We start from the raw sequence: 27,621 nt of genomic DNA, 5'->3' as shown, positions 1-27,621 counted from the left end.
ATTTGGAATGAATGATTTAATTTTCTGTTCTTTTTGCCATTCTGTTGTTCACTGAGGAGGGGAAGGAATGACTTTGGGTTCTGCGAAGCCTCTCTCGAATGGTTTTGAAAAAGCTGTTATATTCATTCCATAAGCAGACCCAAATAGAATTCTAGAACATTCCAAGTCCTGTCCCCAGCTACTTCTGAGAGAGGCTGTCACAAAAGAAAGTCCCTGTGTTGACTTAAATTGCTGGAGGTGGGAAATCCGCAGGTACCTGCTCCTGGAGGGTCTAGAACAGGTGGTTCCTGCTTGTCATGCGGGTCCAGGTTTTCCTGGACTTGTGGCCACATCACTCCAGTCAGTGTTTCTGAGGTCACAGGGCTGCCGCCTCCTGTGTCCCTCATAAAGGCACTTGTCGTTGGATTTAGGGCTCACCGGGATAATCCGGGATTATCTCATCCCAGAAAACTTAATTATATCTGCCAAGTCGTTTTCCAAATATAAGGTCACTTTTCCATGTTCTGGTGAGTAGGACATGACATAGCTTGTTGGGGACCACCATGCAACCCACTGGAAGCATGTGTGGGGTCTTAATACATTTCTCTCTCTTTTTTTCATGGTACTGAGGATCAAACTGCATGCCTGCTGTATTCTAGGCAAACACTCGACCAGGGAACTATATCCCCAGTTCTTGCATTTTTCTAATCAATTTTTTTTCTTTGCTTTTGCTTTGTTTTGTTTAGATGTTTAATAGCTGTTAGCTCCTGGGTTTGCTGTTCCTAGTTTGTTGTTTGCATTCCCAAATTTATATACTTTAACCATTAGCCTCCCTTTCTCCCCTTAAGAAGCTGACTTGACTTGGTCGTGGTGGTGCCTGCCTATAATCCCAGTGACTTGGGAGACTGAGACAGGAGGATCACAAGTTTTAGGCCAGCCTCCACAATTTAGTAAGACCCCAAATAAAATCTCAAAATAAAAAATAAAAAAGACTGGGAGTGTAGCTCAGGGAGAGATCACCCCTGGGTTGAGAAAGAGAGAAGAAAAGCAAACTAAAGAATGGGAGTTTTTATTTCAGTGGTAACTTATTTGGGTATTTGTTTCGAGGGGAAGATCTGCACTTTGAGAAAAATAGCTAGTTTCTACTTGGCATAAAATGTCACAGATCTGTAACATCCACATACATGAGAGAGAAATCCCACGGAAATCCAGGCGAGGTCTATAGTTTTGGGAATTATATTGTGCAAGTGTCAGTTTCCTGGTTTGGATAATGTACCTTAGTTATACTAGATGCCACCACTGAGGGATATCTTCTTATGAGTCCATAATTATATTAGAAATAAAAAGGGGCTGGGGAGGGTGGTGCAGGTCATTGGTAGAGTACTTACCTGGCATGGGTGTAGCTGTGGATTGGACCAACACTCAAAAAAAATCCAATCCCAATGGTTAAATAATTTATTTTTGTATATCTTATTAAGTTGTGATGAGTGCTAGGGCGTTTCAGAATTGTAGTTTAATGTTTAACTTGGGGGAAAATTGACATCATCTGATACAGGGACACACTATATCCTGTTTATGCAAGCTGCCTTTTTTTTTCAATGATGTGTGGGGTGGTCTTCAGGCTGTTTGCACATCCGTTGAGCTTTGTTGTTATTATGGATGGCTGTTTTTTCCACTTGCACTCTTTCACCGGCTTGTGCTGGTTTTATGTCACACTGCCTAGGATCCCCACACCCTTCAAATACATGAAATTCCTTGAACTCTGGAAAATGCTTTTCATTCTACCATTAGAGAAAATGTTTAACAGGCTTTTTCGTTAAACCTGTGCTCAGGAATGGCGTGGTCAGTTATTTACTCAGTAGTGTGGATTTAGGTAGCTGTGGTTTGTTTTCATCCAGGTGTGTGTGTGGGGGGGGGGGGTGGTGAGTGAAGACAGATGGTTAAGTTCTAGAATTTTCATTTTATTACTTTGGTACTGGAGATGGAACCATGGACCTACATTCTCAGTCCTTTTTATTTCATTTTTAATTTTGAGATAGGGTCTTGCTAAGTGACCCTCCTGCCTCAGCCTCCCTAGTTGCTTGGATGTCAGGCTTGCGCCACTGCCTGGTATGCTCTGTAATTTTCATGCTAACTATATTTGCCTGGGTTCTGTTTGTGGGCAATTGCAGAGTACTGTCCCTGTAGGGTCCCATGGTACATTTCTTGGGGTATCCCAGGCCCAACCATGCTGGACAGACAGGCTGGGTCATTAGTCCAGAGAGTGAGCTGAGATGGCCTGGGTGAGCACTGAGGGCCATTAGGTGGGTGAACCCCTAATTTGGAAACAACTCAGAAGTGGAAAATGTACCTTAACCCTCCCTTCCAGGTCAGTCATATGAAATCCGGCTGCTGGAGAACCGGAAGCTGGGAGACTTTCAGGATCTGAACACTAAATATGTCAAGGTAAGCTTCTGGGGGCACTTGCATTCCAGGGGAGGGGGTGGTTGGGGTCTGAGCACATGGACTTGCAGGGAGGGAAAGCGGGAGGGAGAGGTGGGTTTCTACTTGGGCCCCATTGGTGAGCTGCAGCCTCCATTCCATTCCTGGAGCACATTGTCCCAGTGGGAATAGAAATAAGATAACAAATAACCCAATCAACAAATGGGCCAAGGACCTGAACAGACACTTCTCAGAGGAGGACATACAATCAATCAACAAGTACATGAAAAAATGCTCACCATCGCTAGCAGTCAGAGAAATGCAAATCAAAACCACCCTAAGATACCATCTCACTCCAGTAAGATTGGCAGCCACTATGAAGTCAAACAACAACAAGTGCTGGCGAGGATGTGGGGAAAAGGGTACACTTGTACATTGTTGGTGGGACTGCAAATTGGTGCAGCCAATTTGGAAAGCAGTATGGAGATTTCTTGGAAAGCTGGGAATGGAACCACCATTTGACCCAGCTATTCCCTTTCTGGGTCTATTCCCTAAAGACCTAAAAACAGCATGCTACAGGGACACTGCTACATCGATGTTCATAGCAGCACAATTCACAATAGCAAGACTGTGGAACCAACCTAGATGCCCTGCAATAGACGAATGGATAAAAAAAATGTGGCATTTATACACAATGCAGTATTACTCTGCATTAAAAAATGACAAAATTATAGAATTTGGAGGGAAATGGATGGCATTAGAGCAGATTATGCTAAGTGAAGCTAGCCAATCCCTAAAAAACAAATGCCAAATGTCCTCTTTGATATAAGGAGAGTAACTAAGAACAGAGTAGGGAAGAAGAGCATGAGAAGATGACTAATATTAAACAGGGATGAGAGGTGGGAGGGACAGGGAGAGAGAAGGGAAATTGCTTGGAAATGGAAGGAGACCCTCAGGGTTATACAAAATTATATACAAGAGGAAGTGAGGGAAAAGGGAAAAATAATACAAGGGGGAGAAATGCATTACAGTAGAGGGGGTAGAGAGAGAAGAGTGGAGGGGAGGGGAGGGGAGGGGGGATAGTAGAGGATAGGAAAGGCAGCAGAATACAACAGACACTAGTATGGCAATATGTAAATCAGTGGAAGTGTAACTGATATGATTCTGCAATCTGTATACGGGGTAAAAATGGGAGTTCATAACCCACTTGAATCAAAGTGTGAAATATGATATATCAAGAACTATGTAATGTTTTGACCAACCAATAAAAAAATTAAAAAAAAAAAGAAGAAAAGCCAGGCCAGCCGCATGGGAGGGGGGCAGGGGGCAGAGGGTTTTGGGCTGATGTAGCAGGCTCTAGGTCAAACAGCGGATTCAAACCCGGCTTTGCCACTTATTAAATCATTCTGAGCTTGTTTGCCCACCTGCACAAAAAGGTTTATAAGTTAGATGTGTATGTAAAACAGTTTATTATCCTGAAAAAAAATGGTAGTCATTTTTTTCTTTACCATTGTCAGTATAATTGGGGTTCAGAGGAGAGGGTAGTACGTGGAACCTGAGAACCGGGAAAGGAAACCCCAAGAGGAGAGGCCTTGAAAGGTGGAGATGTGTGCTTCTCTTGGGCTCCCCTTGGCTTCCCCATCCAGCTGTTCCTCATCTGCCTCTCCCCTAGAGCATCATCCGTGTGGTTTTCCATGACCGCCGGCTACAGTACACGGAGCACCAGCAGCTGGAAGGCTGGCGGTGGAGCCGGCCTGGGGACCGCATCCTGGACATTGGTGAGTCTCCCCGGCCAGTCCCCGCCTCAGGCACTCAGGCCACATTGGGCTTCTTTGTGGAGGCCATCTGGACCTGCCTGCAGGGTGTTTTGGTGTAGCCCTGCCCTGTGGGAGATAGCAGAGGTAACCCCACCATTGGTTCCTGCCCTTAGGGCAGTCCCTTATTTATAAGCAAAGAAAGTCCTGTGGAATTCAAGACTTCCTGTAGGGGAGTTTCAATGAAGCTTTGCAGAAAGATAGGGAACCCCCTTCTTAGAGGCCTGGCCATTTTTTTTCATTTTTCCATTTTTCCCAATGCCTGTTCCATGGGAATCACTCAAGAAAAGCTAGGAGATCATTTCTTCTTTATAATTCCATTAATCTTATTGTATATAAAACTATTAGGATAGTTATATTAGGATAGTTTTATTGTATACAAAACTATAAAGGAGTTTGATAAGTATCAAGGAGAAGAGTGAGCACCGTAGAGATAGATGGACAATTGAAATGGAATTTGGGGGGCTCAGGTACTGGCCCCAATCCTTTATCCCCTAGGGGCCAGGTGGTTTTTGGAATTCAGAAGCTGGAGTGATGGTTGGCTGTAGTATACTTGTAGCATCAGGGAACGCTTTCATCAGGTGATCAAGCACAATATTTCTATGGCAAAATAAATTTTTGACAACTCACAAAATAGGATAAAGACTCCTAGGAGCTCTGGGCTGATTCAGGTCCAGCTGTGCCTTGGAGGAGTTATTCAAAACCTGGCTTCCAGAACTTTTGGCATTTCAAATTGTGGTGCAGGAATTTGAGACTGTGATAAAGTATCTTCCCCCCAACATTCAAGAGAGGCTGACAGTTGCCCTTTTGTGTATGTGTGTGTGTGTACAGATATTCCACTGTCTGTTGGTATCTTGGAACCCAGGGCCAGCCCGACCCAGCTGAACGCAGTTGAGTTTTTGTGGGACCCTGTGAAGAGAGCCTCTGCATTCATTCAGGTGAGTGGGAGAGCTTTGGGGTCCAGCTTGTAGTTTCTCAAAACCAGCCTATCTGGAAGGGCTCTCTGTAGAAGGGAACTGAGGAGAGAAGAATCAAAAGTGCTGCTCAGAGTCCCAGAAGTAGCTGGGGACAGGACTTGGAATGTTCTAGAATTCTATCTGGGGTCTGCTTATGGGATGAATATAAGAGCTTTTTCAAAACCAGTATCTCCTAGCATAAATAATTGGAAGTATTTTCTCCACTAGGGTTTCTGCTATGGAATGAGTTAGTTCATTATCTGCTCCTGGTGTGGGTCCCACATTGTATTGTGCAGGACCTGAGGGCAGCGGGGCAGGGTGTGGCCGGTGCCTTGCGGTAGAGTTCTGGGTTCCCTTGGGCTCTCACTTACTTTCACCTCGGATTTCTGAGCAAGTTTTGAACCTTTTCGTTTCCCCCACCCATTTTATACATCAGCAAGCCATTGACTCAATGTCTGTTCCATGGGAACCACTCAAGAAGAGCTAGGGGGTCATTTCTTTTTTATAATTACATTAATCTTATTGTATGTAAAACTATTATGATGTTATAATAACATTGTATTATCGTAGCATTACTACAGCATTCTAACCATAAATATGTATCTAGCGCTCTCTGTGCAGCAGATACTTACTGGAAATACAGTCATGGTCTTAGTGTTCTGGTTATGCTTTGAGCCTGGTCCCGGTCATCCGGGCACCAGGATGTTAGAGAGGGGTCAGAGAAGGCTGTGCTGGATCTGTTCTGAGATCCTAGGGTTTGCCAAGGGAGGGTCCTAGGGTGAGGAGAGAGGGTGGATCCATTGAGGTCAGTGGCTTGGAGTAGTGACAAGCATTTAGTTGATCACGAGGGCCCCTGAGGTCCAGGGACAGAGGTGGGGGAGGGCATATCCTGGAGGTAGAAAATGGGGGAGCTGTTGGCCTGATGGGGTGGATGTGGAGTTGGGAAAGCAAGAAGGTTGAGGCAGGGATGGAAACCTCCCTGAGGGAGAGACCCTCGGGAGTCTGCGCCCCCACCTGACTCCCTGCCTGGCCTTCCCCTCCCAGGTACATTGTATCAGCACAGAATTCACCCAGAGGAAGCACGGGGGTGAGAAGGGTGTGCCTTTCCGGGTGCAGATCGACACATTTAAGCAGAGTGAGAATGGAGAGTACTCGGAGCACTTGCACTCGGCCAGCTGCCAGATCAAAGTGTTCAAGGTAGGACCGCCTCACCTTCTTTACCTGGCCATGGGTCACGTCTGCCTGCAGCAACCACAAGGTCGACCTGCGTGCTCTCAGGCCTAGCCAGGAATGGAGGGAGCGGGTGCCCCAGGGCTTCTACCTGGACCCTGAGTGAGCCTGCACACTGAACGTCTGTTTGGGCCATGGGTCTGCCCCTGTCCCTTTTCTTCAGGGACCTCTTCTCACCTGTGACACCTGCTCAGCTTTCTTCAGAAGCTTTGGGATCTCTGGATGTCCATACTTGACTATAAGATTAATTGGATTTGCATATTTCCTCTCAAGCACTTTGTAGTTGCCCACGGATTCTCACATGAAGGCAGGCAGCTCCTTTCTTGGGGGCCTGGCCATTTTTCCCTCTGCAGTGGCCTTCCCTTAGAAAAAGAGGACTGGAGCCATGCTTGGTGGTGCATGCCTGTAATCCTAGTGGCTTGGTAGGATGAGGCAGGAGGACCACAAGTGTAAACCAGCCTCAGCAACTTAGTGAGGCCCTTTCTCAAAAAAAAAAAAAAAAAAAAGAAGGGGGTGGGGGGTAGTGTAGGACTGGAGAGGATGTGGCATAGTAGTTAAATGGCCCTGGGTTCCATTCCTGATACCAAAAAAAAAAAAGAGAGGACTGGGTCGAGGCAGGAGAATTACCAAGTTGGAGGCCACCTTCAGCAACTTAGTGAAACCCTGTCTGAAAATTTTACAAAAGGTTTGGGAATGTAGTTCAATGGTAGAGTGCTTGCCTAGTACACATGAGGTGCTGGGTTCCATCCCCAGCCCTGGAGGGGGAAAAAATATATGTCTTAGAAAAACATTTTCAGAGGCGATTTCCTATCTCTCCCCTTCTTGCTTCATCCCGTGCATTCACCTGTCACTGTTTTTCATCTAAAGTCTGCACTGATTATTTCCTGGCCCTGGGAGCCAGCATTCCAGCTGCTTGTCCCACATGCCCTCAGGGAGGTGAGGGATGCTGTAAGGCCTGTGTCATTATCTTGGCATGAGGATGGCCCTTGTCCGTGCAGGCCTGCAGCCCTGTGGCCTGCACATCTAATCTGCCTGTTGACTCCAGCAGGGCCCTATAGAGAGAGGGTGGAGCTACCTTGTTGAGGAATTGCCTTGAGTCACCTGCCCGCATGCAGGCCCCATAGGCCCCTCTTCCCATCCAGGTGAAATTGGAACCTGCTGAAAGAATTCCATTTCCTGGAGCTGAAAATCCAAGAATCAGGGACTCATTAGAGAGAAAGATAGGTCTGGGTTGATCTTCCTAAGCTGGGAAAGGGATGTGGAGGTAAATACCCACAGGTAGAACCCTAAGCCCTGGGGGCTGAGCTGTTGAGGCTGTTTCCAAGTACCTGGTGGCCCCTGAAGCCAGGGCTGTGTGTCATCCTGTGTAGCATCTTCCAAAGAATCTGGTACTAAGACCTTGGCAGGGGTTCGTGGAACACGCCAGTCCCAGAAGCTTATGGAAGAGGCCATGCTGTCTGCCCTCAGGGGACCCTGCAGCGACAGGTCTGGCTCCTGAGGACTGTGGGCAGAGAGAGGACTTGTGGCCCTGGGCAGCCTCAGTGGATTAATCTGGATACCTGGTCACTGACCTCCCCTCGGGCAGGGAGGACAGCCAGCATTTGTCTCTCCTGCTGGAGGACCAGCACCCTTCAGAAACTGCTGAGGACCGGGAAGCCTTGGAAAGAGGGCTTCCCAGGAAGGTGGGAGGATCCCTGTTGCTAATTATCCCAGATTTAGTGGCTGAAAATAAAGCGCATTCATCACGTGAAGGGGGGGGGTGGGGGGTGGGGGGGTGGTTGAGATTGGGGGTTTGAGATTGGCCTAGGCAACACAGTGAGACCCTGTCTCCAAACAAACAAACAAAAACTTATGTGCATTGACTATCTGACAGTGTGCTGGCAGGACAGGAGGCTGACATGGGTGACACTGAGCCCATGGTGTCATCTGGCCTGCAGCTCCTTCCTGGAGGCTTCAGGGAGAATTGTTCTGTCCTTTTGCAAGCCTCCAGGGGCCTCTCCATTCCTTGGCCTGGGGCCCTGGCTCCACCCTCAAGAGTTGGTAGGAGCCATTCCTTGTCCTTGTCATCGAGTATGGGGTGGGGGTGGGGGGCTGAGTGAAGTTATGGCTCAGCAGTTGAGTGCTCACCTAACACGCTCCAGGCCCTGAGTTCAATCCTCAGCACCACATAAAATAAATAAACAAAGGTATTGTGTCCAACTACAACTAAAAATAAAAAATTAAAAAAAGATACTCAGGATCATCTTCTGTCAGTTGATTAACCATCTCAACACCGTCTGCAAACATACGCCCCCCTTTGCCACATAAAGTAATGTCCCCACGTCCAGGGGGTTGGAGCATGTTCACCTTTGGGGACCCTGATGCTGCAGGCTGCACACACCCATCCACTGGGCACTGGAGCTTCGGGGCCTTCTGCCCACTCTGGGATCTGGTCATTCTCTTCCTCCCTGGACATCTCTCTCCGTGGCTGCGTGGCTGGTGGTCTTCACCTGGCCTGCAGTTCCTTTCTATGGTGACCCCTCTTCCCTACCATCAAGCTGGGTTACTCTATCACAGGTGGAAGCTCACCACTCATCCAGCACCTACCTCCCTTTAATTCTGATGTGTTCACTGTGTGTGCCCTGGGGATGAGTCACTGTGCTGGGTGGCTGGGGCAGGGGACAAGGGCTGGGTCTTTGCCCTCTCCCTGCACCACCCACTCTCTCCAGCTGGACACCTGGAGCTCAGGCTCGAGGGGTCTTTCCCCTAAGCTCCTGGACCACTCACCAGGTGCTGCTTGGGGAACTGGGCTGGAAGCGTCCATATCCAAGTCTCCTAGAGGAGGCCTTAGCAGTCCCCACCAGGAGGAACAGCCCTGGGGAGCTACAGACATCCACCTGCTCTCATTCACAGTGTTCACAGAGGAGTGCAGAAGCTAGGCTGGACTGCCCACCATCCCTCTGACTCTGTCCACCTGTCCACCTGAAGGGTTGGAGTTGCTCTCTGTCTTTATGGGGTATTGGGGTTATGGAGGAAAGGGCCAGTCCTGCTCTGATCCACGAGCTCGTGAAGGCCCCATGAGGCTGGTGCTGTGGCCCCCAAACGTTCATGCTTGGCCGTGATCTAGCTGTCACCCCTTACCTGTGGTTTCTGGGCACAATGGAGAGGCCTCCTTGAGGGACAGGGTCTTGGGGGTGGAGAGGGATTGCTAAATAGGGCTGCCACACACCTGTCACTCACTGAGTGCTTGATCTGTCCTCCATGTCCCCATCTGGCCCTGAAGGCCTGTCCTGCCTCTGTCCAGGATGGGTATCCATCACCCTGAAGGATGCTTCCCCGAAACCCCTTGACTGGGAACCCAAAAACTGTCGCTGGAGGAAAGCGCTGGAAAGAAAATCTCCAAAGGTGCCATCGAACCTGGACTTTTTGCCACCACGTGTACTTAGCAAGACTGCTCGGTTGTGCAGCTGTTATCTTTCTCCTGTTCGTTGACAAGAGTGGGTGCTTGTCAGGGAAACACGGCAGAGCAGACAGTGAGGCCAGGAGGGCCCCGGGCTGACGCTGCTCACCTGGGCACTGAGGTGGACCCTGAGCCTGCACCTGCTAAGTCTCCATCTCTGAGGAGCCACTCAGCCCTCATCCAGCCTCCTGATCCCTAAAGACAGGAAGGATGGTATCTCTGAGGCCTGGCCAGCTGGGCACCCAGGATCGGCAGCCTCTCCCGCTGTAACTTATCCTTGTCGGGACAGAGGTGGTACTCGGCAGTGTGGACCCTGTGACAATACCCTGCGAGCTGAGGTCTTGGCAGGAGTGCTCAGAGTTGGAGACCAGCAGGCACACAGCGTCCCTCTACCTCTGGACATCCCCGGGGATGCATTGCTGTGTGTCCTGGCTCCCCAGGATTCCTTTCCATAAACCACTGGGCATCAGTAACAATTTTTTTTCTAAGCACTTCCCTGGGATTTGCCAGGTGGCAGGCCCAAGATTCCATGTGTTGGAGCACAGGGAGGTCAGAGAATTGCTGTCCTGTTCAGGAGATCCTGCCCGCACTGTGTGGCCCTGGAGCAAGGTAGGGAGCGGGTACGACTAGAGTCTTTCTCCTTAGCCTGTTTTGGAATAATTGGACCCTGTGCTTTGTCTACTTGTAGCCCAAAGGAGCTGATCGGAAACAGAAGACCGACCGGGAGAAGATGGAGAAAAGAACAGCTCAGGAGAAGGAGAAGTACCAGCCGTCCTACGAAACCACCATTCTCACAGAGGTGAGCCCCAGGCCGGGCACAGACTTTTCCAGGGCCCTCTGCCAGGAACATGGCTGTGGTTCAGTCTTGGAAGATTTCCCACCTGGGTGAGAGCTTCACTGGAGCCCGTTCAGTTGTGGCGTGTGCCCTGTGGGACTCATGTTCATCTGATAAGACCCAGAGGTTGGGGATACATTCCAGAAACCACTGTTTGAGCTCTCTGCTGCCTTGGAATGCATTTGCAGTAGTGGGGGACGTTTTTGTTATTTTGAAGATGTGCTTTATTACACAGCTCAAAATCCAAAAGAGTTTTCAACCCCCAAAAAAGCCCTCCTGTGGCTGCCCTGGCCTCTCAGCTTCTCAGTCCAGGGCAGCTGGTATGTCTGGTCCCAGGTGTATTGACCTGACCTTCTCTGTAGGTAGGCCAGTGTGCACACACCTTGGCCCCACTCCTGCGTCTGCACACCAACAGAGTGTGACACTGTATTCTGCACCATGCTTTTTTTGTTTAACAGCTTATTTGGCATCTGATCCTATTCTTTCGAGGTTCCTTACCTGGCCATGTGTCATATACATGTGATGGTTTGTTGGTGCAGAGATGGTTCTTTCCGGATTCTGTCATTCAGATGGGTGTGCAGCTGGTATCTGGCAGGTGCAGGTTTGCATGTGGGAACAATGTCTGCAGGGTTCCCTTCTCAGTGGGGTCAGATTGCTTAACACCGGCTTCTGTGGGAGGGTGGGGTCGGGATGGGACAGGGCCTCGTGCATGCGGGGAAAGTGTTCTACCACTGAGCTACAGCCCCAGCCCTTTGTTATCTTATTATTAAACAACCATTCTATAGTCAGACCAACTAACTGGCACTGGTATTTGTTCATTGACTAATTGGGTTTACTACCAGGGCATGTATAAGATCCATGTTGGCCATGGGGCGAGGGGTTTGAGGCTGGGTTAGGGTGGGGCTTGGGCACAGAATGTCTAAGAAAAGGGTGCCGGGTCCTGCTGTTCTTACATTCCTTTGTGTGTAATAAGCCACATGTAGAAGAGTGTTTGCAATAAGACAGTGTGAAAGCTAATGTAGTGTTAGGTGATGCACACCCATAGTAATCTCAGCAACTTGGGAGGCTGAGTTAGGAGGACTGCAAGTTTGAGGCCAGCCATGGCAATTGATAGCAAGACCCTGTCTCAAAGTAAAAAATAAAAATGGGCTGGGGATGTGGCCCAGTGGTTAAGTACCCCTGAGTTCAATCCCTGGTCCCAAAATTAAAAAATAAAAATAAAAGGGAGTAGGGATGTAACTCAGTGGCAGAGAGTGCCCTGGGTTCAATCTTGGGTATCACCCCCATAAAAAAATGCATGTGGCTCACACACCTGGGTACTGTCATTTCCTCTGATTAAGGACAACCCTCAGCTGGGGGCATTGCCACCAAGACCATATGGTCCCACCCTCAGCCAGCAAAGAAGGACTCCATTTTCTGGCTTTAGGACTTGGACCCTTTTCTTCCCACGCCTGGTGGCTTTCTGTGCTAGTGACACTGCTGGGAGTGTCCCACCACCTAGGGATGCTTTTCTCTGCCTGACTTCTTTGCTCCTCTCCTGTCCTCCCAGCAGAGGTGAGGTGCTGGTGAGCCTCCTGCTGCATCTCCAGTGCCCCCTCCACGGTGCTGGAGAGCCCACTCAGTGGGCCATGACCTTGGGAGGTACCAGCACCCCTTGTATCAGTCTCCTTTTGAGACTTTCCTTTTCAGGCCGCAGGATTTAGCACCAACAAATTCCAGCCCAGACCCACAACAGTTAAATATTTACCAACCCTTGGATTGGGTGGGTGATAGTCAATCTTCAGGAATGCTTCAAACCAGCCCTCTCCAAGGTGAAGTCACTGCCACCAAGGGAGGAAACACACACTTTGTCCTCTCCGTTGGACAGGCAAAGCCTGGAGGTCTTGACTTTCTCTTAGGAGGCTTCTGTGTGTGTTTGGTTTTGGCTTGTGCAGTTCAGGTTTCTTGAGGGCAAGGATCAGATCTTTTGTGTTTCTGTGTCTCCCAGAGCCTCTAGCAGGATGCCTAAAACACAATAAACAGCACGGAGCTGCGTTATGGGGAGCTGGCCTTCATAGATTGTGCAAGTGCCTCTTCTGCCTGCCCCGGCCTCTCGGCAGGATTTCTTCCTTCAAACAGCATGGGTTTCAGGACTGAATTTTATTGTTTATTTTTCCTTTGGAAGTTGCCTTAGCTTCTTATATGCATTCACACACGTATCTGTACTAGGAAAAAAGTGTTTCTGATTTTCCTCCTTCCTTGTTGGCTCAAGATCACATGACTGATCCCAGAGGCTAGGGAGGCTGAGGCAGGAGGATCACGAGTTCAAAGCCAGCCTCAGCAACTTAGCGAGGTCCTAAGCAACTTAACGAGATCCTGTCTCTAAATAAAATAAAATAAGGGCTGGGGATGTGGCTCAGTGGTTAAGTGCCCCTGGGTTCAATCCCTGGTACCCACCCACCCCCCAAAAAAGAAAAAACTGATCACATGACTGTGCTGTTTACCTCTGGTGGTTTGATGAGATACCTTTCATAGTTTGCTTGCTCCGAGGATGACTTCCGGACTTGCCATGTTTGGTTTCCCCAGTACGACCACAGTCACCTGCTTGACCATGGCCCATTATGGGTACCCAGTAAACATGGGGTGTGTGTTAATGGGTCAGTGTCTCATGTGTTGGTGTTGATGGGTGCTTGGAAGGGCCTGAGGAGCATGGGCTGGTGCCTCTGCAGCTTCCAGCTCATCCTGAGGACTGCTGACCTCCATTCACCTGGCCCTGTCTCTCCTCCCACAGTGCTCTCCGTGGCCTGATGTGGCTTACCAGGTGAACAGCGCCCCGTCCCCAAGCTACAATGGCTCTCCCAACAGCTTTGGCCTCGGTGAAGGGTATGTCCCACCTTTCTCTCTGTGGGTCCCCAGAATGAAGATGGGTATAGGTTCCTTTCTTGATCTCTTCTCCTTTCCATAGCCTGGTATCTGCCTGGGCTTCACCATGGTTAGATGGGTTGTGATAGCCTCATGGGATGGCCTCAGGTGCCTCTGTGGCAGAATGACCCTTTCAGAGCTTCCCAACTGAGTGTTGGGTGGCCCCGGTGACAGGGAGGTCCTTCCTGGTTCTGTGTCCAGCTGCAGTCACTGAGTGGAGCGGGTCCAGCGGATCCTCTGCACCCTGAGTTTCAGGCTTCATAGAACTGAAGCTGGTCTTACCACCGCCTGCCTGGCTCTGTCAAGGGACAGGCAACATGGCCAGGTGACATGGGACATGTGGTGACAGGGACAGTGCAGGACTATAGGCCCAGGCAACACTGAGATGGCTCTGTGGGTTCTTTCCAGGGCTGGAGGTGGAGGCAGAGAGAAGGCCCAGCCAGGTGGGTTTAAGAAGGGAGTGCAGAACCCACCAGGGCCTTAGAGCCCCTGCTTGGCAGAGAACTTTTTAATCAAACAGTGAGGTTGTTCATGACATTTATTTTACCAAAATAAAGCACCCTCCACGAACAGCACAGGTGTTCCTTCCCAAGTCTCCCATTAAAGAAGGGCATGTGCCACCCTACTGGGAAAGCCTGGTGTGTGCTGTGGGGGCTTGATTCCCTGCAGGGTCCCCAGTGGCATACAGGGAAGATCTGGTGGATGACTTAGGTTCTGAGTTACTGGGAGACCTGGGCCTGGGTCCCCTTGGTCAGCCTGCTCTGCCCTTGTGCTGGGGCTTAGGGGGGAAGCCCCCAAGTGGGAGGGGATTCTGATAAGACCCACAGAGGTCCACTCACAGGGGCCTCGGTGATGCTGCTGACTGCTCAGGGTGGAGGTTCCCTGTTCCCTGGGGGGCAGCGTAGCCCATCAGAACCTCTGTTCTGATAGATGGTTTCCTTGGACATTTTGGAGGATTGGACCTAGCTTCCTGCTCTGATCCAGAAATTTCTAATTTCTTCTTTTCTTCTCTCTCTCTCTCTCTCTCTCCCCCTCCCTCCCTCCCTCCCTCCTCCCTCCCCAGTGCTGGGGGTCTTGTGCATGCCAGGTCAGTGTTCTACCACTGAGCCACACCCTGTGCCCCTGGCTCAGGGAATTCTTGAGTCATTTCATTTAAAACAAGGCCCACCCGTGTCAGGACCTAAGCACAGGCCAGGTGATGGGACCCTGGTCCCTCCCCCCACTCCTCCCTCATGGCCTCTCCATTTTCCATTGCAGGAACAGCTCTCCGACCCACCCGGTGGAGGCCCTGCCCATGGGCACTGATGTAAGTGTACTCGGGGCTCTCAGGCTGGGGGTCCCTTTGTGGGTCCTGAGCGGCCATCTGAAGGCCCCCCTCTCCCATAGCACCTGCTCCCGTCGGCCACTATCCAGGACGCCCAGCAGTGGCTGCACCGCAATCGGTTCTCGCAGTTCTGCCGGCTCTTCGCCAGCTTCTCAGGTGAGCAGCTCCACACGGAGCCTGAGGACCCCCAGGTGTCTGGGAAGCATGTAGCCAGGCCAGCCGCCGTTCAGGACCTGTCCCGGGCCCTGCAGGGCCTGGGCTGTGTCTGTCTGGGAGATGCACGCTAGCATGGGTCCCTTCTCTCTCACGTGTGACCTTGGGTCAGAGGCTAGGGAGATGCCATGCTCCCCACATGCGATGCTGCTCAGGAAGGTTACAGTGACAAGTGACTTCAGGGTTCTCTTCGGGTAACTTTATCTAGATGACCTCATCTGCTGGGGTGTGTGGGCTCTGGCCTGCCCAGGAGGAGTCCGCTTAGCCAAGCAGGGTGCTGTGTGCTTGGTCAGTCTTCTCTGCACTTTTCTCACCAAAATTTTGCTGTCTTGAGCCATGACCTGGGGACATGAGGAAGTTGGTTTGTCCTTCTTTAAAAGGTTTTCGAAGGCCCAACTGGTGGCCCTCAGGCAGGAGTCCAGGTGCTGTGGGTCACAAAGGTGAACTGAGCAGTGAGCCTTGCCACTGAACAGGGTCCATCCAGAGTGACAGGGACCAGAGGTCTGGCCCTAGCCAGAGCGGTGGCTTCCAAGGCCATCTGTGGCAGTGGAAGAGAAATGGCATCCGCACATCTTTCAACTCAGTGTCCCTAAGAACCTTCTTGATGTTTGAGGCAGAGGGTGCAGGGAAGGTCAGACAGTGACCCTGTCTTCAGGGCTGGCAGCTTTGAATCAGTGCAGATCTGTGAACCACCTGCCCACTTTGTGCAGCAGGGCACGTCTGTGCTGGGGTAGGGCTGGTCACAGATGGACCTTCACGTGGGCTGTGCGGGGAAAGAGAGAGGATCTTACTGAGGTGTCCTTGAGCAATGGCTGGACATAGAGGCCGGACAGAACCAAGTGGGCACTGGGGGGAGGGGGTTCCAAGCAGTGGGTGCTTCCTGGCATGGTCATACAGAGGACCCAGGTGGTTGGTACAGAGTGGACTTGGGGAGGCCCTGAGGTCCAAGGGGTAGAGGCAGGCTAGACCTCTGGTGGAACAGTAGAAGGACTTTGGCTTTTACTCCCAGTGGAAAGGAAGCCATTATGCCAAGAGTGTCTGATCAGGAGACAAGGGATGGGAATTTTGGCTTCTAGTATACATGTCCCTTTGAAAGTCTGGTTGGGCGCTGGGACCTAGGGGAACCCTTGCCTTTGAGGAGAGTACAGTCCTCATGCCATGCTAGCGCTAGCTGTCTTACTAACCTGCCAGTGTCTGTCCCCATGAGACACTTGCCTTCGTGTGTGCCTTTAAATGTGGAGGTGGACACAACACTTGGGCATTACCTGCCAGAGCCAGACCTGCACGCCCACCACCCAGCGGATGCGCCACATGCATTGACCAAAGACACGTAGAAAAGTGTTTCATGAGCCTATTCCTAGCAGCCCCAAGCTACAAGCACCTCAAAGCCCATCCACAAAGAGTGGATACATGAATTATGGTATAGTCATGCAATAAACTGCATCATCATGGACACCAAAAAAAATCTCTGTGTTAAACTCAAATGAGATCCGAACATGACTTGGTGAGGGAAGCCTGCGCTAGAAAAGTACCCTGTGGTTTAATTCCATGAACTTCATTTCCATGAACTTCAAAGAACAAGCAAAGCTGGGTAAGAAGTCAGGGTAGGGGTTCCCCAGTGGTAGGGGAGTGGCTGTCACGAGACTGTGGGTGGCAGGTAATGTTCTGCCCCTTGGTCTGTGGCTGTGTTCAGAATGTCAACCTCCAGTGAGCTGAAGACTGATACACAGAGACGTGCACATGTGATCCATCCCGACATCCTGATAAGATCTGAGCATGTAGATTAATGTTCATAAAAAGTACAGAGGGAGGGGGCAGGCAGGCCTCAGCGGGCAGGACCTGTTGCCCTCCCTTCTGTGCTCTTTTATGAGCACCAGCCTTTGGCTCCATCTCCTGTGCTGTGATCTTGTTTGGCTCTTTGCTGTTTCTCTCTGTGGGATGTCGGGTGCCCACCAGGGGAGCAGCCAGCTCTTCTTCACCCCCCAGCCTCAGTGTGGAGTCGGCAGGCGCTCAGAGATGGAGCCCTCCCTCTGTGACCCACATAACGGGCAGCCCATTTCCCTGCCCAGGTGCCGACCTGCTGAAGATGTCCAGAGATGATCTGGTCCAGATCTGTGGCCCTGCAGATGGGATCCGCCTCTTCAACGCCATCAAAGGCAGGTAGGTGTTGGGAAGCCAGTTGGAGGCTGGGGCTCAGCCAGGTGCAGCAGGAAAAGCCCGTGTCACATCCTCTTAGACTGCACAGATAGTCCAGCTCCTGGGAAAAGGGGCGGGAGGGGGAGGGATCTTCCTACGGTGTGGGGACAAAGGCAGGAGGAGGTGCTGGGGGAAGGACAGGGGAGTGACACACAATCCGCTGCAGCAGTTCCTGCCTGGTGGCCCTTCATTCTTCTCTGTTTGACTCCAGCCTCTGGATCCCGGCCTTGGCCACTTCCTGGGTTCTGGGATGTTTGCATGGCCCTGGCTCAGAGCTGTGTCCCTCTGAGGGGCCATGGACTAGGGCAGGGCCAACACCATTGCCACTTACAGTTTCCAGGGAACACTCCAAAGCAGCACTTTCCCGAAGAACTTTCTCCCACATTCAGAATGTTCTACAGTTGTACTGACCAGTCCAGGAGCTGCTGGCCATGTGGGGCCCTGGAACACTGACCTAATGAGACAGTCAAACTTAATTTCAACTTTATTTAACTTTAGTGAACTTAATTTATTTTTCCTGGTGCCAGATATCAAACCTAAGGCCTCACGCTGTACCACTGAGCTATATGCCAAGGTCTCCGCTGAAAATCTCCAAGGCATTCTGTATCCTTACCACCGTCTTTTCTTCCTCCAAGTCCTTCCTGCCGCAGGTTTCACTCCATGTTCTAGAACATTCTAGACCACTGGAGTTTGGTCGGCCATACGTGCTATTTATTTCTTCTCCTCCTCTCAGGAATGTGAGGCCAAAGATGACCATTTATGTCTGTCAGGAGATGGAACAGAACCGGGCACCTTTACAACAGAAACGGGACGGCAGTGGGGACAGCAACCTCTGTGGTGAGTTGTGGGGACCACCGCTGGGACCCAGATACTCAGGCCCTGCAGCCTGGCTTCCAAGCCCAAGCCCAAGCCCAGGGCTCGGGAGATCGGGTGCTCCCAGGGCTTGGCTTCAAGGAGGGGCAGAGTTGGGACTTGCACTCAGGGTTGCTCCTGCTAGAGGCTCTTGTCTCCCCAGAATGCTCCCCAAGTGACTCCTGAGGAGGCTGTGACGGTCCCTCCTCGGCCCCCCTCGCTGTCCTGCCTCTGAGCACTCCTCGGGGCCATGTCCAGCTGGGGCAGCCAAGGCCACCGACAGAAGGTTGTGATGAGTGGTGTCAGCCTGCAATCCTTCTGGTTCTTTCTTACCGGTGATCTCATTGTTTTAGGAATGAATTCAGAAAAATTGGAACTGGCTCTGAAATGTTTAAGAAACTTAAACTTTTATTAAATTGAGAAAAAAATTCTTTAATTTTCTTAAATTAAAAAAAAAAAGCAGTATCATTAGAATTTCGTTCTAAAAATCTGAGTCTCAGGAAGGAGATGTGGAGTTCTTACCTGGTAGGTCAGTCCTGAAAGGGACCACAGACAGACAGTCATCCCATTCCCTAGGGAGGATCTGACAGTGGCTTTGCCTCTTTGAAAACCATCTGTTGTGTGGCTGTAACCCTAGAGCCTCCTCTGCCACCCTTGCTGGGAGCCGCTTCTGTGTGTGCTTTATACAACATTGAGCCTTTGATGAGGTCTTTTGAACAAGTGTTCCTTAGTTAAAGGAGAAGTTTGGGCTGGGTGCAGTGGCTCTCTGGGAGCCCAGGAGAGGCGGATTGCAAGTGCAAGGACAGCTGTGTAGTGAGATCCCATCTCAAAATATAAAGGGCTGGGAGACAGCGCAATGGTAGAGTGCACCTGGATTCAAGCCCCCCACTACTGCAAAATCAAGAGAGAAAATATGAAAAAAGTGAAGGAAACACACATATAATCCAATTGTGTTTACTTTTGAGGAACTCAAGGCTCCTTAAAGTTGAATAATCCACCCCAGGTTGTCCCTGGAGGTTGCACCAGGGACACAGGTGAGAATCACCTCATGCTCCTCCAGCCATCACCCCCAGCGAAGTGTCACTGGTGTTGGGTGAGTCCAGGAGACTCTCCATTTCACCTAAAGTGCCCCGGGAGACTGAAACAGTGAACGGGAGCCAGGGCCCACATGTTCACCTGTTGATGGATCACACCTGTGCTCTGAGCTATGGCTTCCTGGCAGGTGCCCATCCCTCTGGGAACGAGCATCCTTACCAATGAGTCAATGATTTCTCGGGATGGGGTAGAGAGTCATAGGCAGGCAGGCGCATGTTAATTTAACAACCATTGAAAAAGAAGGCACTTGCTCCTCCTGCTCCAGTATACCACGCCATCTTCCTGGAAGAGCTGACGACCCTGGAGCTGATTGAGAAGATCGCCAACCTGTACAGCATCCCCCCCCAGCATATCCACCGCATCTACCGGCAAGGCCCCACCGGCATCCATGTGGTGGTGAGCAATGAGGTGAGGGCTGCTGCTTAACCTAGCCCTGGTGGCTGGGCTTCGGACTTCCAGGAGGAGCCCCCAAACCCCATACCATGAATGTCTCCCACGGGGATGGCAGGGATTGCGGGTGGCAGACAGGTTTCATCTGCATGCCACCTGCCCTCAGCTGCAGTGGGGACAGCTCTGTCCATGTCTGGGTCTGAATGGCTGTTGGGTAGCTGCACCCTACTCAAGCCTTGCTCTGCAGGTCTTCCAAAGTGGGTGGCAGCTCCCAGAGTAAGCCCCAGGAGAGGGGAATGGGATTTGGGTTTGGGTGAGGGAGCAGAGGTAGCTCATGGGAGATGAGAGCAAAAGTCTCTGCTAAGGGATAAAGGTGCCTTGGCTTCCCTGGGTCTGTCCCCTGCAAAGAGGCTTGTGCCACAGAGGTGAGCTCAGGTATGGAATAGGGTCCTTTAGGAGCTGTGGCCCCTGATGCCTGGAGAAGGGGAGTCTTTAACACGTTGCTGACAGTTTAGGCATCCTTGCACATTAGAGAACTAACCGATGGGTTTAAGCTCGCTCTATCCTCTCCAGCCTTCTAAATAAATTCTTTTTTTGTGATACTTGTGATTGAGCCCAGTGGTGCTCTACTACTGGACTACATCCCCAGCCTTTCATTTTTTGAGAGAGAATCTTGCAGGGCTGGGGATATGGCTCAGTTGGTGAGTGCTTGCCTTGCATGCACAAGGCCCTGGATTCAATCTCAAGCACAAAAAATAGTGGGGGGGCGGAGAGAATCTTGCTAAGTTGCTGAGGCTGGCCTGGAACTTATGATCCTCTTGCCTCAGCCTCCTGAGCTGCTGGGATTGTAAACGTGCACTACCATGCCCAGCTGCTTCTAAATAATAGTCACAAGGGACAGCGTGTGTGGAGTGTTGTGTTAATCATCTTTCTTTCCCTATAACAAATACCAAGGTAGCCAGGAAGTAAAGGGAGAGAAAGAGGAGGCACCTGGGTCCCAATATCCCCTTCAAGGACCCTCTCCCCCAATAACCTAACTTCCTCCCATTAGGCCCCACCTCTCAATAGAGCCACAGGCTTCAGATCAAATTTTCAACACATGGACCTTTGGGGACATTCAAGATCCAAACTCTAGCAAGTGCTTACTCTACTGGGGCTACTGTTGTAAGGGCCCCATGTAGTGGCTCATTGAGCCCTGGCAGCCTCCCTGTGAAGTGGGTGCTATCATCAAACTCCATAGATAGGAAACCGAGGCACTCAGAGATAAATGGCACCAGGTGGCACAGGTGGAGCTATGGTGGGAGCCCAAGTGACAGTTGCAGAGTCTGAGCTGTGAGCCAGCAGTCTCCAGCCTCCTGAAAGAAGAGCTGCTTTGGTGGGAGCCCAGGTGGGACCCTGAGCCCCTGGCTCAGCCCCCAGAAGACCCAAGCCAATTCCAGGAACTCTGAGCCCCTGTTTAGAGGATTATAGAGGAAACTAGATACTGGAATAGTGATTGGGGAAAGGAGAGAAAATGTCGACTTGGAAATTGGACTGGTCCCTACTGCCTCCCAGTCGCTGAGCTACCTCAGGGGAATTTATGTGAACTCTTTAGCCTCAGTTTCTGTGTGTGCAGAATCACACTCACCAGCCAGGCTGTGGTGAGGATGGAACGAGAAACAGGGTAGGCACCAGGAGACACCAGATAAGCCGGGGACCTTCTGATTGACCCTGTTCATAGTAGGCATTTGTTCATGGGCAATATAGAAAATGTCCTTAAATCATCTGGACAAAGTTGTCAGTAACGTCCTGTTCCTATTTTTTGTACCCATTTTATAGATAAGGAAAACAAAGCCCAGAGTTCCTGTTCTGAGAGCTTTTTTGAGAATAGTGGAAGGTGGAAGTGCCCTGAGCAGTGGGCAGTTGTCCTGACATGGACGGTGCCTCACTCTGTATTGCAGAAGGCAAGAGTGTGAGGAGCCCTTGCAATTTCATGGGTCTCCGAGGAAGTTCTTCCCTGGCTCGCCCCATGCCCTTAAGACCAGGCAGTTAAGCAAGTGAAGCAGAGAACAGGACTCAAATGCCACCTTGGCTAAGTAGGTGATTCTTATTCCCCCAAGTCTCCTTGCTTCTTAACCCTGAATCAATTGGAAACCCCTGGTTCTTAATTGCCCAGAGCGCTGGAGGCAACCTGGTCAGCCGCGGCGCCGGCCCTGGGGTGTAAGGGTGCTTAATTAAACAGGAGAGTTACTTATTAAGCCCATGTGGGCTCTGTTTAGGGCTTTGCATACCCAGGTGGCTGGCCTGCCAAGAGTCCTAGATGGAGCAGGCAGCAGTATAGAATAAATGTACTTCACGCACCATTAGACCCTGCAGGGAGGGGCAGGGGTCGGCAGGAGGATGGATTTGCAAGATTTGAGGCAATAATCCAGAGCAGGTGATAAAATGTGTATGCATTTTTTTAAATTTAGAAAGGGGCTTTGCTGTCTTGTTGGTGTGTGTGTTGTGTGCGTGTTTATATATGTGGGTATATTAAGATTTAAATGTATGTTGTGAGATACGTCACACATATGCAGAGAGTACATGAGACTTAATTGGGCTGCTTAATAAGTCCCCCTGTCTCTGCACTTAGGTTACTAGAAGATGACATTACAAGTGCCTTTTTGGCTCATTTCATGTCTACCCCTCACCTGCTAGTATGAGTTTGGTATTAATCACTCCCTTGTTCCTCCTCAACATGTTATTTATTTTGCCAATTTTAAAACTGTACAAATGGAATAATAGTGTATTCTTCTGTGACTCTTTTTTTCGTTCTGCATTATATCCCTGAGATTCACGCAAGTTGAGGGCCATTGCTGGAGGTCATGGAGCTGCTGAGCTGCATATGTGATTAGATCCCAGTTGTTTGGCATTGGCTGATGTCAGGATTGGCCTTAATTTTGTGTTATTAGAGGCAGCATGAGTATAAACATTCTTAATGCATGTTTTTGGGTACATACTTGGGAGTTCATCTAGGGAACATGCCTGGTAGGAGGACACTATGGTCATTTCCACTAGGTCACATGAATGGTTTTCTGAAGGTTTATACCCCTACCCAGAGCAGATGCCATTGTTCTACACACACACACACACACACACACACACACACACACACACGAGATTGAATCCTGGGGTCTCTACCCCAGCCCTTTCATATTTGCATTTTTGAGACAGGGTCTCACTAAGTTGCCCAGACTGGCCTCAGCCTTGCAGTCCTCCTGCCTCAGCCTCCCTCAGTCATTGAGATTACAGGTGTGGGCCACCATGCCTGGCTCTGGTTGATATTTTTTTTTTTTAAGAGAGAGAGTGAGAGAGGAGAGAGAGAGAGAGAGAGAGAGAGAGAGAGAGAGAGAGAATTTTTAATATTTATTTTTTAGTTCTCAGCGGACACAACATCTTTGTTGGTATGTGGTGCTGAGGATCGAACCCGGGCCGCACGCATGCCAGGCGAGCGCGCTACCGCTTGAGCCACATCCCCAGCCCTCTGGTTGATATTTATAATCATCATAACAGCCCTGCTTTACAGATAGGGGACAGGAAGAGAGAAAGACTTGGCCAAGGTCACTGGGGAGCTAATCACAATAAGAACTCCAGAGAAATGCCTCTCGAGTCCTGGTTAGTTTCCTGCCATATCTGCAGACCCAGGCAATGGCAATCTTCCTTTATATTTTGTTCTTCTAGACCACTCATACATAGCTCCTACTCATTATCCAAAGTTTCTTTTCTTTTTTACGATTTTTACAGTTGTGGGCCACTAAAACAACAGGATGCCTTCTGAGAAACGCTTTGTTAGGAGATTTCATCATGATGTGAGCATCCTAGGTGGCTCATTTGTGAGCATCCACACAAGCATGGATGATGTCTGTCGATCATTGTACACAGGCTCTTTTTTTTTAAAGAGAGAGTGAGAGAAAGAGAGAGAGAGAGAGAGAGAGAATTTTAATATTTATTTTTTAGTTTTCAGCGGACACAACATCTTTGTTGGTATGTGGTGCTGAGGATCGAACCCGGGCTGCACGCATGCCAGGCGAGCGCGCTACCGCTTGAGCCACATCCCCAGCCCTGTACACAGGCTCTTGATGCAACAAAATAATGCAGTGAACACAAGCTGTCTGCAATAGCTGCTGGCATAACAGCACTTTTTTTTTTTTTTTTTTAAGAGAGAATCTTTTTTTTGTAGATGGACACATCACATGCCTTTATTTTTATGTGGTGCTGAGAATCGAACCTGGGTCCCTCCCGTGCTAAGTGAGCACTCTACTGCTAAGCCACAATCCCAGCCCCAGCCCTAGAAGTCTGTTTTACAGCAAATGTTTTTTTTGATAAGTAGAAGTACAATAATAACAACAAAAAGTATTGCATAGTAAATACCTAAACCAGTAACATAATCATTTATTATCACCATCCAGTATTATGTGCTGTATATAATTGCATACTCTCTATTGATAGTGCAGTAGGTTGTTGACCCCAACATCACCACAAACACACGAGTAATTGTTTTGCCACTACATTGCTATGGCACCACTTGGTCCTAGGAACTCAGGAATGTTTTGGCTCCATTATAAACTTATGACCCCAGCACATCATGCATGTGGCCCACTGTTGATGGAAACCTGGTTGTGCAGTGCATGGCTGTGTTTAGTTTTTTATCTGTTGCCATTATACACATGCTCCTCCCTGTAGTGAGTATGTTGTAGAGATCGGAAGACCCAGTAACTCGGAGAAAGCAAAACAAGAATCAAAGAAATCAGACCCACAGCCCCTTATGAAATGGTCCTATCTTGTGGACAGAGTTCACGTTGATCTGTATCATGACCCTCTCAGTGATTGTCCCAACATCACCATGTGCCTGTGTTTGTGTAGACACAGCGGTGAAGTTATTTCTACATCTGTGGGTGGCTGGACTCCGTGTCACCGAGCCATTTTTTGGTATGTGCTCATCATTGAGGGAAAATTTTCTCTGTTTTGCCTTACAGATGGTGCAGAATTTTCAAGATGAATCTTGTTTTATCCTCAGCACATTAAAAGGTAAAGCCCCTCCCACCTTGTTTAGTTCAAGCCCATTGTCTGCATCTCTGGGGGGAGCATAGGGCAAGGGAGAGCTGGCTGGATGGGTGGGGCCTGTTGCACAGCACCCCTCCAGAGGGTGGCTACCTGCAGCGGCCTTCAGCAAGAAGCAACACAAACTTCTTTGGGAACAAGAAGCAATACGAACTTCTTCGGAAACATTGCTAGACTAGCCCCAGCAAGGTCAGAACTAGTGATATTGGCTTCCAAGTCACTTCTGAAGGGGAAATTGGGGGTCAGGCAAGTTGTTCTCCATGGAGTCAATGCTAAGTAGAAGCAAGATGTGTTTCAGTTTATTCATAATGAAGTCTGCAGGAAACCCAAGTATAGAACGTGGTGGTAGGCAGAATGGGTCTGGATCTGGAGGGGCAGCATCAGCACCCACCTGAGCCAGATGTCCTGAGAGGACATCAGCATGCCCACTGCCTGCTGAGAGAGAAAGCCTGTGTACCAGGAGCATGCATTTATTCACAAAAGGCAGAGAAAGGTGTGCCGTGGCTTTCCTTAGGTCTGGGAGGGTAAGTGGATGGGCTATGTCAGAACAGAAGCCCTCTGGCTGGGTCATGGACCCTCATCTATGGTGACACCACTTCCCCACTTGTTCTGTGGATCTAGCCTGTGTTAAAATATCTGAGATATTAACTTAAAGAAGAGTTTATTTGGCTCACAGTTTTGAAGGCTGGCTGATCCTGTTGCTCTTGGGTCTGTGGGAGCACACGGTGGAGGTAGTGTGTGGCAGAGGAAGCCCCTCACCCATGTTATCTGGGAAGCAAAGAGAGAGGAGGGGGAGGGGCTAGGGCCCTATCAGTTCCTTCAAGGACACGCCCCCACTGACATAGCTCCTCCCCACTATTAGGTCCCACCTCTTAAAGGGGCCACCACCTCGCAATAGTGTCATAGGCCCAAGCCTCCCACACATGGTCCTTTGGGGAACAGTTAAGGTACAGACTGTAGCACAGCCAATGAGAGCCTGTGGGCTTTGGAACCATGAGCCTCCGTGGACGTAGGTGCTTTTGTCCTCGGATCTAGGGCTAAGTTTGAAAGGCCCATTGTCAAAAAAAGAAACTAGACAAGATACATGCCAAGGCATGTGCTAAAATCCTTGCTTTATGTGACACTTGTTTTGGTGGTCTCTGCTGGTACCCTTGCCCTTCGAGACTCCCAGGTACTACAGTACTGACCCTTTCCTTACTGTGAAATATGCCTGGTGTTCCTCTCTTGCAGCCGAGAGCAATGATGGCTACCACATCATCCTGAAGTGTGGACTCTGAGCCGAAGTAGGACACTCACCTGCTCCCAGCCCCACGGACCCCCTGCAATGTTGAAATGGCACCACTGTCAGCCCCAGTCTCACCAGAAAATCTGAGGCTAGGAGGGACCCTGCCCAGTCTATGAAAGCTACAGACCATGAACTAGCAGAAACCAGTGGACACAAAACCTGGCATGCAGAGAGCTGGTGGCCCCTCTCTTTCCTTTCCTCTTGGCCTCAAGCTTTTGAATGGTTCCTTGGGCTTTTTCTCAACCTTGATATTCTAAAAAGGCAAGCCGGGGAGGGGGGCACCTTCTCTGAAAACCCAGGCCTCTTAGTTGGAGGCTCACTGAGGGTCTTGGCGCCACCTGTATGGATCCCTTATGGCCACTCTCCTGCCCCCCCCCCCAGAGAAAGCTCTTGCTACCTGTATGTTCTCCTCTCTCTGTCTACATGTATGTTTCCTTTATCAGTCACCCCATGGCATCTGCCTTCCCTATTCTTGGGTGAATTGTTGGGAGAAGGGTTATTCTCTGCCTTCTGCCTCTTTCACCTTCTCCTTGTTTCTAAGTGTTGCAGCAAAGCATGTGCTCATGTCTGTGTGGGTACAATAGTCACCACAGTGTACGTGTACGGCCAGTCCTACAGATGCTAATGCCGAGGCCTGTCTGGTCTGGAGGTGGGCACGGTGGAATAGAATGACTCTTCCCAGGTAGATCTTCAGGAGTGGGAAGGAATGAGAACCCAATGATTCCTCTTTTTGCTACTTTGGTATAATTCTGTTTCCTAAGCAATCATGGGTAAGGAGATCTAGGAAATTATCATTCTGTTATATCATCAGAAGACCTGGATCATCAAAATACCAGGACCTATAGGATGCACTGGCAAAATCCCATTGAGAGAAGACCTTGTTTGACCAGTGCTCACTTTTTCATGTTTCATAAGGACGATGTATTTTCTGTGAGGGCCCCTTCATTTTTGTCCTTTTTCATTTGTAAGGGGGTATGTTTAGGAATGGAACATTGGAATGGTTGGATTATCTTAAATATGGGAGATTTGAGTATCAGTATCTATGGTAGAGTCAGGACTTAGTCTTTCTTCTATGCTTGTGATCTATACTGACCCAGGGCTTCACCTCTGAGAATTTAGGCTCATCTTCCAAACCACGGTGAACCCTGTGCCTATCGGAGTAGCCTGTTACAGCTTTTGAAATGGAAATTTTGTGGAGTATTGGAAGTAATGGGAAAATTAAGTAATGGAAATTTTGTAGAATTTTGTGCTAGGTTCAAAGATTTCAGAACCGGGCAGATGTTGTTTTACAGATCAGGAAATTGAGACCCAGAAGGGCAAAGCCACTTGTGTGATGTCACACAGTGACAGAGAAATGAGACACTTGTATAGCTAAACAGTAGCTATGCTATTCCTATAGAATGAAAGGGGTTCCTGATTCGTTTTCTAGGGGAAAGAGAAGAGTGAGTTAACAGAATTATTGAGATACCATCCACATACCATATAGTTTACCCATTTATAGTGATTCATAAAATTACAATCAGTTGTTTAGTATTTTATCACCCCCCCAAAGAGATCCTATGGTCTTAGGCTATCACTGCTCCCCAACTTCCCCACACCAGAGAAACCATGA

General features: G+C 49.7%; 1 protein-coding gene across 1 annotated transcript in view; it reads left to right on the top strand.

Annotated features, from left to right (window-relative positions):
* Positions 1-26,162, top strand: part of TFCP2L1 (transcription factor CP2 like 1) — a gene marked incomplete at its 5' end in the record, with an annotated part of 57,091 nt that extends 30,929 nt beyond the window's left edge. The window contains 13 exons of the mRNA XM_081262384.1: positions 2,348-2,424; positions 4,073-4,178; positions 5,046-5,152; positions 6,215-6,367; positions 10,528-10,638; positions 13,445-13,536; positions 14,833-14,881; positions 14,962-15,055; positions 17,182-17,272; positions 18,042-18,145; positions 19,521-19,663; positions 24,640-24,691; positions 25,955-26,162. Coding sequence (XP_081118510.1) covers positions 2,348-2,424; positions 4,073-4,178; positions 5,046-5,152; positions 6,215-6,367; positions 10,528-10,638; positions 13,445-13,536; positions 14,833-14,881; positions 14,962-15,055; positions 17,182-17,272; positions 18,042-18,145; positions 19,521-19,663; positions 24,640-24,691; positions 25,955-26,001 — 1,226 coding nt within the window. The 3' untranslated portion in view covers positions 26,002-26,162. The remainder of the gene's footprint in view (positions 1-2,347; positions 2,425-4,072; positions 4,179-5,045; positions 5,153-6,214; positions 6,368-10,527; positions 10,639-13,444; positions 13,537-14,832; positions 14,882-14,961; positions 15,056-17,181; positions 17,273-18,041; positions 18,146-19,520; positions 19,664-24,639; positions 24,692-25,954) is intronic.
* Between the last annotated feature and the right edge of the window lie 1,459 nt (positions 26,163-27,621).

Source organism: Spermophilus citellus (genome assembly GCF_964194105.1).
Source record: "Spermophilus citellus genome assembly, chromosome: 11".
Taxonomy (NCBI): domain Eukaryota; kingdom Metazoa; phylum Chordata; class Mammalia; order Rodentia; family Sciuridae; genus Spermophilus; species Spermophilus citellus.
This window is presented reverse-complemented; position numbering and strand designations above follow the sequence as displayed.